At 57.6% G+C, this 11600-nt stretch overlaps 2 protein-coding genes and 1 pseudogene across 2 annotated transcripts, besides 3 other annotated features; all 3 read right to left on the reverse strand.

The window, feature by feature from the left end:
- Tc00.1047053505401.19 (dispersed gene family protein 1 (DGF-1), putative) lies at positions 1 to 4610 on the reverse strand (the record flags this gene model as incomplete). The annotated part of the gene is made up of 1 exon (XM_801688.1): positions 1 to 4610. A coding segment is annotated over one exon (4610 nt), but the record flags the coding sequence as incomplete, so codon positions are not given.
- Positions 1 to 11600: a sequence feature (areas not merged during assembly with more than two copies in the genome that could not be assigned to a particular haplotype).
- Tc00.1047053505401.31 lies at positions 6248 to 8104 on the reverse strand (annotated as a pseudogene).
- Positions 6475 to 6526: a mobile genetic element.
- Positions 8423 to 10225: a mobile genetic element.
- Positions 10909 to 11600, reverse strand: Tc00.1047053505401.40 (dispersed gene family protein 1 (DGF-1), putative; the record flags this gene model as incomplete). The annotated part of the gene is made up of 1 exon (XM_801687.1): positions 10909 to 11600. A coding segment is annotated over one exon (692 nt), but the record flags the coding sequence as incomplete, so codon positions are not given.

The following is an 11600-nucleotide window of genomic DNA, read 5'->3' on the forward strand; positions in this document are numbered from 1 at the left end:
CTGCCGTCAATGCTCACAAAAGCAGAATCCCATACTTTGAAAATCGCTCCCAATCCCACGTCGTTGTCTCGCCAATCCAACCAGATTGACCGCTGGACGGTAAAAAAGCTTAGTGAATAGATGGCGTAGGACACGGAACCGCTGTTCCCCACCACGCGCAGCACGCTGTGATTCGACACGCTAAAGATTTGCTTCTGATACAAGAAGCTTGTCCCGGAGTCCATCGTATTGTTGAGCAGCGCAAAAACAGAGCGATCACTGACACTGAGGATTTTCACGTAAAACAGGTGTTCGTACCCATCAAGGCTGCAGTACCGCGCGTAAAACGAGCTGCCGCCCACCAGCGTCAGTGTCCCAATAGAGTACAAACCAAACGCAACGTAACCAAATGCACACGCTTTGACGTTGCTGACCAGCAGCGAGGACACACTCAACACGACGTCCCTCAGCATCATAACGCTCCACAAGTTGTTCACAGATTCCAGCAACTGTACCGCGGAGGACTGTACCGCGTCAACCTCCGTGACGGCGATGTCGCAGTGCTGCGGGAGGGCGAGTGCAAAAATAACGACAGAGGACCGCATCACCGTCTGGCTCACGCGGATCAGGACGCCGGCTGACTCGACCGCCTCAGCACCCCCAACAAACTGCAGCGCAGCACCCTCGTGGAATGTGCACCCAGTGAGCGTGATGTTGATGGGGAGATGCAGCGGCATACTGTTAAGGGAGAACGTCAGCACAGCTCCCACGCCGCTGAATGTCACACCCACGTAGCAGTGGTGCGTCTTCCACATGTTCAGCGTGAGGTTCTTCAGCGTCTGGTTCACCACGCAGCTCGTGTCGCCGTCGACGGCTCTCTCCGGCAAGGGCGGCACAACCGTGTCGGGCACCTCGAAGGGAAGACACGACGCGCCATGCCATCCGTCCTTGCAGCTGCACGAGCACGAGCCGCGATCCACCGACTCCGTCCCGGGCATGTAGCACGCCGCGTCGTCGTTGCATGTGCCGCACCCAAACACCACCACGCCCTCCGGAAACACGCCGTCGTACAACACCTCCTCATCGCCCTGCAGGTTGCACCCAACGACCAACCGCGCGGGTGAAACCACAATCATGTTCGACAGAGCCATTTTAACAAAAGGACAGCTATCGTCCACCAGACGGTTGTGTGCAAGTGCCACGGCAGTGCCGCTGCCCAACAGCCTCATTTTGTACAGGGATTTTGGCATACCCATTACTGAGGCTGCACTTACGTTGTTGCCCTCCACACGCCACTGCGCACCATCCTCGAGTGTCACCAAGCCGTCCAAATGCACCAGCGCAGGTTCAAAAAACAGTGTGATGCCAGCAAAGGTACAGTCCGCCACTCGCAACAGCCCAGCGGAGCTTACGATGATGTCCCCATAAAAATGAATGCCACTAACTGCGCTCATCGTGTTGTTCTCCACGTCAAAGTAGCCGTCGTTCTTTAAAATAGCAGATTCAAAAAAAACAGCGGATTCCAACGGAAATTCCTCCTCCGCCCCCCTCAGCGTATTTCCCTTCATAATGATCCCGCCACCATCAACAACAACAAAGGATAAACGGACTGCGTAACTTTCCCCTTCAATGAGGTTGTCGAGCAACAGCAGCGTCGAGTTCGCACCAAGAGAAAACCTCTGGAATTGAACGGCGTGGCGAGACCTCATCAAAAGCGTACTGCCAACCACCAGTATCTGGGAGGTCGCGCCAAAATCACCCTCAAACTCCAATGCACCAGAATCCAGCATCGAGGATGTCACGTTCACGTGCACGCATGCACCACTCCCCCTGATCGACAGGCCCATAAGGACGCACTGCAGCAGCGTGATGTTGAGTGTCTGCTCTGGTGCGGCAAAATACAACAGGTCCAGCACGATCGCGGCGGTGAAGGTCACGTTGACGAAGCACAGACCACGCACACCGGGATCAAGATAGTTCACAGAGCTGATGCTGCCACCGTGCACGCAGCGGACCTCCGTGTCCTTCGCATCTGAGAGCGGGAGCGGCCCAAGGCCGTCCGGAACCGCAGCTTGCAGACACGTGTCACCGTAGCCGCCAGCAGCGCACACACACTCACAGCCGCGGATGCTGCTCGTCCTCGCAGCAAAGCACACGGCGTCCACGGTGCACGCACCACAGTCCAGTGCCGTCACGGGTGCTCCGATATTGAGGTCGTCTTGGTAATTCGTCACAGGAGATCTCTTTACCTTGTTGCACACGCCGTAGATGATCGGGCGAGAGTCGGATGGTGGCGACCAGTTGCTGATCATGTATGTTAAGACCGAGTAAAAGCCGTATTTAAAGCTGTTGTCAATTATCGACCACACACTCCGATCGCGGAACACCACGCCGTTCTCGTTGGCTACGTACACAACGTAGGCGGTGCGGAACTCGTTGTCGCGATGCACCAGCCAGCTTCCACCAGTCACAGTCAGCGTGGTTGCCATGAGCATGGCAAAGCCGAGACGGAACTCGCTGGACACAACCTGCAGCACGCTGCCGCCATCCACCGCAACGTCCCCAAACACACACGCACCTTCGTAGAAGCCAATGCTCGGCGCACTCCAAGAGCTGTTCTGTATGGAGAACACGGAGCCGCCGCTGACACGCAGGTCCGACGCAAGAGCGTACATCACGTGCGACTGCGACAGGACAGCACAGTTGTCCATGTAGAAGACGCTGGACAGGTTCGCCACGAGGTCGCGCTCCACAAGGATCGCAGCGCACGAACCCCCGCCACACACCAGCGTAGACCGCGTCATGACAAACCGCGTCGACAGAAGCCGGACACCGTCCAGGACAAGCGCGGGGCCGTACCGGGACCCCGCATGGCCACGGGTCGTCGGCACGTACTGCGACCCGCCAACCGTCGCGCGCAGCGTTGAGTTCGCCAGCAGCACACTCGAGTGCAGCGGCATCGTGCCATGCAGCACAATCGTGCCCTCCAGCGACGTCACATTCGTCATGTTGACGAGGGCGTGCGGAACCAGGCGCGCCGTGCTCTCGCTGAGGCCGCCAATCCGCAGCTGCGCGCCGCCCACAAGCACACAGTGGCGCAGCGTCACGTTCAGCGCGTCAGCGGACAAGTCCATCGAGCGCAGGTCCACCGCCACAGTGATCGGCCCGCTGAACACCACCGAGTCGAAGCACGCCGTCGCACGCCCGCCGCCAACCGTCACGGACTCCGTCAGCGTCACGCCACTCACGCAGTCCTGCGCACCGCCGCCGCCGGCCCTCGCAGGCGGCACGTCGAACGGCAGGCACGCGTCGCCCACACCGCCGGCGCGGCAGCTGCACACGCAGTCGGAGAACGACGCCGTCAGCGCATCGAAGCACGCCAGCGCTGCCGCACAGCCGTCGCACGGCACCACGCTCACGGAGGGCAGGCCGGCCATGCGGTAGTCGCCGCTGCTCTGCAGCACGCGGCCGCCCGCACGGTTGCACTGCACGGACACAGCGCCGCTCGTGATCGTCAGCCCGGAGACAAGCGTCGCGCCGGTGGCAGCGCAGCGAGCAATCGACACGGCGCCGCCGCTCAGCGTCACACCCGACAGCGACGCCACAGACGACGCCTCGCCCACCGCCCACACGTCGCGCAGCTCCAGCCACCCGCCGACACCGACCGTCCCACCGTCGCAGCGCACCAGCGACGACGCGACAGACCCCTCGACGCCCACGAAGCGCAGCACCGAATCAAACACCGCGAGGCGCTCGCCAAGCACAATGCCGCCGCCGCTGCTCACTACCGACACGTTCGTCACGGAGAACACCGAGTGGCTCCGCAGACTGAGACGCGACGAGGACGCCACATGCATCGCGGACGCGGTCGAACCGCCCGACGCCTCCAGCAACACGCCGTCAAGCACCACCGCGCTCGACAGCAGGTCCACACCGCCGCCAACGTACACCGCCGACCCGCCCGCCTGCAACGACCTCAGCACAGTGCTGCTCACACGCAGCTGCGTCTGCAACAGCGACGTCGCGTGCAGCACAAGCGGCGACGCCACCGCGTCCGCCGGCCCGCTCAGCTGGGAGTAGCGCATCGGTCCCGGCGTCACAATCGTCGAGTCACGGACCGTCACGTTCGTGCGTGCCGGCAGGTTGTGCACAAACACGAGCGAGCAGTAGCTCCCCGACTGCCCGCTCACGCTCACCTCCAGGCTCCGGTCACTCGCCGGCTCGCCGCTGTAGCCCCGCACGTAGATCTGCGCACCGCCGTCGCACACGCAGTTCCTCACTTCGATGCGCAGCGCGCCGGGAAGCATCGCCGCAACGTCGAACACCACAGCCACGCCGTTCGTGATGCACACGCCGTCCATCAGCACCGTGTCCACGGCGCGGCCCACCGTGATGGCTCTGTCCACCGTGCTGCCCCGCAGTCGCAACGCCACCGCATGCACCGCGGGCATCCACGCCGCCGCCGCAACCAGCGCCAACAGAACAAGCAGCGCCACACGCACAGTCGCAATGGCCCTGCGCCGCACGCGGTGCCGGCTGTGCGGACACGCACCTTCCGCAGACCGCATCCACCGACACAAACAGGTACCAATAAAGCTGTCGTGGCGTGTCGCACTCGCCCCGTCCACCATAACTCTTGTTTAGCAAAATCCCTTCTACAGATGGCAAATACAGAGACACAATTCCTATATATCGCTATCCCACTAATTCTGCTAATCCTAATACAGCAATTAATAATTAACACCTTGAAACGATAGTTGTGCTGGTGAAGCCAAAGTAACTCTAAATGCTCGGTCAGAGGAGAAGGAAAAAGCAGGAACAACAGCAAATAAACACAGTGGCACGCAGAAGCATCCGGCCACAGCCCGACCGCCAACATACAGACAAGAACACGCGCAGATGCAATCACAACAGTGACATCATCGCCTTCCCTCATCGAACAGCACCGAACTAAATCACGTCGTGGATACTTTGTGAATTAGCGGCAATGGGGCAGCGTACACGGAACGGCATCAAAATTCCATCCTATAATTGCTAAAATTTATGTTTCTCGTACTTGTTGGCAACAACACTAAAAATACCACAGAAGAAAAAGCTTCCATCCTTCCTCAAAATCAAAAACACAAGAAAAAACCTCTCTACCCTCTCGCTTTCCACGGCCTGAGTGCCGCAAGAGGCTGTCAATAAGAACACGTGCGTGGAGGTCCCAAATGTGCGGGCGGGGTCGGCATCCACCCACACACCCGCGCTCCCTCCACTCTCCCCCACACGGGGGCGGTGCCATGCGGGAAAGAAGTCCGCCACACGACGCATGCAAAAAGCACTCGGTGAAGCAACACCACCCATGTCGCACCACAACAAAGAGCCATGCGCTCAGCACAGACCCACGGCCGCAACGAGAGGAACGGGGCGCATCCAAGTCCACGGCAATGTCCTTTACTTCTCTCTTCCCCGACAAATTGAAATTGCACCCCACAACAGGTTGTGGCGGGTGGCGTCCCACACCTACGGTGACGCACGGCGCAAACCTTCCGCGCCCCTCCGAGTGCACTCAGCAGGCCGGGGCAGGGCGCCCCGTCATCCTCGTGTCATCGCAAAGGGGAACAAAAACAATCGTCGTCGCTGGCCACCGGCGCCTCTAGCAGGGAAGATGAAAGAATGGGGGCATTTCAACAGCAAAGCCGACAGAGGGACATCCAACGGGACAAAAAGACACGAAGAGACAGTGGGAACAAAACATACTAAAACGAGCGAAGGGATTTACAAAAAACAAAACACAATTAATAAAGGGCAGAAAAAGAATGACGGTCCAGCAAAAACACAAAAGAAAAAGTGATCAGGCAATACTTCGATTTCGTGCACCAAGCAACAAAAAACGACCGTGCGTTTGGGTACACACACATTGCCCACGCCAAAGAAAAGTAACAAGAAAAAGATTGTACTTTTCCACGAGACCACACAACGCCCCTCACATTACATGTGGCACACGATCTGCTCCTCCGCTCCTCCTTTTGTGCAGTCCGTGGGAATCACAGGAATGAGTCCGGCACAGCGTGTGGGCAACAGAAGCAAACAGGAAGAAGAGGGCGCGCCACACATGAGGACGTGTGTGAATGATCAAAGAAATTTCACAAAAGCAAGAATTCAATGGATAAACAAACACAAGCATAAAAAAAAAAATTACTCTTCGGAAGGCAATGGAATTGGAAGTGGTGCTGCGGATGTGTTCCAACGATTGCAGCACCCCCACACTCTCCCAGACCCCAACAGAAAGCCGCAGTGCCCCAAAGCCCCAAAAGCGGGAGCAAAAACACCCGAGACACACACCCATGCACGGTGCTGTCACCCCTTAAATCCCTCGCCCTCAAGTTATCGCTGCTCTCGGAATAAGAAGAAACGCTGTCAGAAATGGCCTCACTGCCAGCTCACCCACTCCTCAGGCAGCGCTGGTAACGGCTCCATCTTTGGCCCTTCCGGCCCTTTTGATTCTCCCCAAGCAAGAGTACTAGACACTGGCACAACGTTGAAGTGGCCGGCTGCGCCAGGGTGCAATGTACTTCCGGAATTCTTCCCTACTCAAGGGTCGGTTGTACAGAAAGACGTTTTTCGCCGTCACACGCCTCTCACTCCGTGTGTCGTCTGCGCTGCCTCCATCCCCTTCAATGCTAAAGCGTCCGATCTCCTGTGAATTCCTTCCAGTCGCTGATGTCGATGTTGAATTCTTGAAACGCTGGCCAGTAGTGTAGACAGAGACCCGACTACCACTCCAAGGCATAATCGCCACCTGCCATTCCTTACCCAGTCCCAAAGTGATTCCGTTTGTATCCTTCTTTCCGTTGAACATTGTTTCCCACCTCATTTCATGTGTTTGCGACTGTTCAAGAAATGCAGCGCTGCCTGTTTCATTTATCCCCACACCCATGAAAAAGATGGTGCCGCAAGATGGTGAAAACCTGTAAATAGACATCGCCTCCACAAAATGTGAACCCGTTCATTGCAAGGCACTACATCCGATTCTTCCCCCGATTAACAACGGACCGCTACGCCCAAAAACCAACGCCCTTGGAAGCCGATCCACTGGAAAACCTTTCTTCCACAGCTGCCCCACCCGTCTCCGTAGCGTTCAGCCCCCAAGTCCCTCTTCCCTCCATGTAGTCTCGGATAATTTGCCGGACAAACATCCAACCAGCCCGGCTGGAGGCATGAAAGTGTCGCAGCCCTCGACAGACAGAAGATTTTTCTTGACATTTGAGTAAGAGCAGAACTGGAAGACACAAATGCACAGCTCCCTCAAAGCCCTCACCAAATTCTTCACTCTTTTCAGCTTCGCAGTCAGGCACATAGACAAAGGGCTGCGTGCCCATTCCCCATCGTCCTTCTTCCCGCACAGTAAAATCAACTCTTCATCATCCTCGCCTTCACCGCCTTCGTAAAAAAGGGAGCTGTCGGCAGCAGCATGCACATTACGGGATGCCAGCCAAATACCCACAATGTGAACATTGTCTGCCAGCCAGAGAGAAGGCCGACCCTTTTCCTTTTCGCTCGCTTTATAACACACCGGTAGGGTAACGCGCAGAACATTTCCTTCTCCAATCGCCGCAGTCGCGAAGCCGCTCAGAACGCCTTTCCCCTGTCCATCATGCCAGTTGGCCCACAGGCGGGCAATTGAGTGTCCCCAGAGGCTCCGCCCACGCCTCCCCATTTTCACTGGACGCGTCCACCCTGTGGCCGCCATCGGACGCAGTGATCATGCAAAGATCTCCACCTTCCCACACCACGACAAGGGGATCACTTCACCCCTCAGCAGATATCGCCCTCGACAGCATTTATTTCCCAAGCTTTGCCAAGCACGCGATCGGTGGGGCGGGATTTCCCCAACACTCACAGTTTTTACAGGGAACACCAATCCTCCTTCAGCGTCATCAACAGCAGCGGCTACGCCGCCAATAATTTGTGTCAGAGATCTTTTTTTAAGCTGTTCTTAGCGCAAAGCTCCAAGGACGGTTGTCTTCGCAAGGTGATTTTCTTAATTCCTTTATTTCACTGCTTGTCTCCGTGAAATTCACCAACAACCAGCAGTGGTTCGCGGCACCTCCTCCGTTCGACTGCTCATTCCAGGCGTATTTATTGCCGTGGTCTCCCACAAGAAAAACTACCTGATTGCAATGGAGCAATCGCAGTAGGGCTCAGGGCACAAGAAACTGGAATAAATCCGGTTATGGAAGTCGACAGTTTTTTCCTCCAATCCTTCCCATCATATTCACTGGCAATACCGGCCACCCCGGCGTAGTGCCTGGGTCAATTACCCGTATTGTCGGGGGAAGCCAGCAATGCTTCCCTCACAGAATTTTTGATGCTGGTGCAGGGCTGATGGCAGCAACCAGCGCACGGGCCAGCCGCGTATTGCCGGGCACATTACAACATCACGAGGTCTGGAGGCACGCGTTGGCGTGCCGTCAGCACTGCCATCCGTACTGTGTCAGTGCTAAAAGGAGATGTGGAAGAGAATCCCCGCCCCTTTCCGCAGGAGTTACGGTGAAGCGCTGCGGGTCTCACTCTGGCAAAACGCTTGGCGCTGAGCGTGATGTTGTATGACAAAAACGCGTTGTTCGCGCGTTGGGTGTGAAGAAGATGTCCCCACCCTGAAACCACTGGTTCCAGCCCGCCAGGGTTCCAGCACCATGGAACTGCTTGCATCTGTCCAGGCGGCGGCGTGTCCATTCTCGTCCGTGAGGGGCTGCGGGCGGGAGCAGGACCGGCCCTTGTCGCCGGCATCGAGCTTGCGCAAGCGACCAGCCACCCAGAGGCAGGAATAAAACTGACGGTGTCGTCGGCGTATCTCCTTCCCTCCTCTGCCAAGAGTATAAAGGTGGAGGAGTCGGATGGGCAGCTCTGCGAGGACGGGCCACAACTAATAGGGCAAAGACACCAACGCACACAGCGAGGCTTGGGAACGCAGCATCCCATCAGGCTCCCGTGGCGATATCTTTGCGCAGCGGTGCATTGAGAATGTACCCCAGTTCATCAACGCCGGAGAGCGCACGAGGTACACCGAACAACAGAGCAGTTTAACATCCGACATCGCCCTGCCTGAAGACTGTGTCGTCGCCCACTGGGGAGCACAGCCCTCACCGGACAGTGATCCCTGCATGACCCTCCTTGATGCTCTTATCGGAGACGACGCACCCGCAGTGGTTCCGAGGCCTAACCGGAAATAATTAAAATGGAAGAAGGCAGATTGGAATAAGTAAAGCGGGAATACCAAACAACTCGGCAGAATCCCGCAAGAATTAAACAAAATGAACGGCACAGAGAAGCACATTGCATCCGGAATACAGAAATCCACCAAGGCAACTGTCCAGGCAGGAAACCGCCAGTCGTCCCCCACTCTGGACCCCAGAGCTGGCGGAGCCGGACTGCGACATCGCCGCCGCACCCCACGCAGAACGCAGTGAGCGGCTCAAACTCCGTCACAGAGATGTGCTGCACGAAGTACCCAAAAGCCGCTGGCGCACGCTCCTCTCCAAACTCGAGTCCGCGGACGGTAACAGCCGGCAGATAGTACGCCGTGCGTATGCCACTCGCTCCCTGAGCATGCCAGCCATGAAAACAGATGGCCCAATGCTCAGCAGACACCGGAACGTCGGTCACACAAAGCCGTGGGCGGCAAAAGCAACAGGACACCCAAAGCCATACCCGCCGCCACCGATCCTGACGAATGCGAGAAACTTCACCCCAACGAAAATGGCAGAGCTGAACCGCACCCTACGACTGTTGCCCTTCGGACCGGCGCCTGTCCCCGACAGAATGAATGGAAAGTCGCTGCGCCATCTACGCCGTGTAGCGAAGCGTGCTGTCCCCGGTTGTCCAATATACGCCTACGTATAGAAGCCGTCCGGCGGAATTGGCGACGTGGAGTCACGACACCCTTCCCTCCATTCTGGGGAGAACGGCATCCGACTCCCACTCACACCGACCTGTCGCGCTGAGCAGTTGCCTCGGATCGCTCATGTAACGTATTCGTGCCGCGCGCAGCCGAGACATCATCGAGTCCCAGTTGTCTCCACAGCCATCTGGCCTTCGGCCCAACAATTCCTCCCTCGACCAATTGCTGCACCTCAGGGCTGCCATGCACTGCAACGCTCCACAACACCGCACGCTGGCTGTCTTTGTGGACCACGCCTATGCCTTTGACACAGTAAACCATGACAAAATCGTCTTGGAAATGCAGCGACTGTCGGCAAACAATCACATCGCCGTGGTCTCCATCACGCTCGCAACAACCCCCTGCTGCAATGTTCTTGTATTCAGGCAACGCCCCGGCACCGCGTGAAGGCACGACTTCATCGCCGGGGAGAAGGACGCCGCCGCAGTTCCCCAGTAGCAAATTCGTGCCTATGTGTCTTGCTTAACGCAGCCGCAGAAACAATACGGAAATAGAAGACATGCAGGCACACAGACACAAGAAACGCAGTGGGCGCGGTACAGAAGCACAGCCAGCAGTGAGAAACCCAACAAACCAAATACAAGCAAAAAAACATCAAAAGAGAATATTCCTAAAGAATCCCCACAAATGAATTTCTGCGGGTGTGTGTTCTACGGCTATGTTTATATATTTCACTACACACAAAAAAAGCATACGCTTCAGCACACAATATCACGTCCTACGTTACGGTACAACAGAAAATCGAGCGCAACAAGGGCGACAGCTAAATCCCCTCCCACACAGTCGTCGGGAAACGGGAAGAGTCGAACGAGCACTCGCTCAAAAATAGAAAAAAGTCTATAGAAACTACGAACAACGACACGGTCGGTGCAAGGGCAACGAGTGGTTGTGTTGCGCAGCAGCCATGGCGTCGCACCCTTCCCTCATCGACCAGGAACACACGCCTGCCAGTTCCAAGTAGCGCACTTCAGAGAACGGCGTGATCAATCAATACGGCTCGCAATGGATGCGCGGTCCAGCAGGCTCAGGGCGTCCGAGCGAATGTCACAGGCCACAGACAGCAAAGACGGTGCGGGTGGTCGGTACGACGACGCAACGGTGGTGCCTGGGGCGTACGACGATGGCGCCATGTCATGGAGCTTCTGCGTCTCCTCGTCGCTCTCCTCGTCATCGCGCAGCAGCGCCTCCAGCCCGCCACGCCGCGGCTCGCGCAGCTCCTGCCAGTGGCGGTCCTCCGCGTGCCACACAACGACGCCGTACACAGTGACCGCAAGCAGCACAGTCGTCAGCAGCAGCACGATCGCCGCGTACGCCCTCGCTCCGCCGTCGCTCGGCGCAAGATGGTTGGCCGCACTCACCACGCACAGCGCCGCAAGCAGCACAAAGCTCGCAGTCTGCATCACCGTCAGGAAGGCCGAGCGCATCATGTTCGTGAAGGCAACCACGCCCGCACCCGCAAGCAGCACAGCCGCCATGCAGAAGTACAGGACGTGGCAGCCTCCCACGGGCGAGTGCACAGCAGCAATCAGGCCCACCACACACAGCACCGACAGCTGGAACACGCACCAGTACACGCGGCTGCCCCTCATGCTCGTCAGCATGCCGCCGTACATCCGCTGCTGCGCCGCGGGGTGCCAATACCCGACGGGGTACAGCAGGCGCTCGTGCAGCGGCT

The sequence above is a fragment of the Trypanosoma cruzi genome (assembly GCF_000209065.1).
Source record: "Trypanosoma cruzi strain CL Brener chromosome Unknown tcruzi_1047053505401, whole genome shotgun sequence".
Taxonomy (NCBI): domain Eukaryota; phylum Euglenozoa; class Kinetoplastea; order Trypanosomatida; family Trypanosomatidae; genus Trypanosoma; species Trypanosoma cruzi.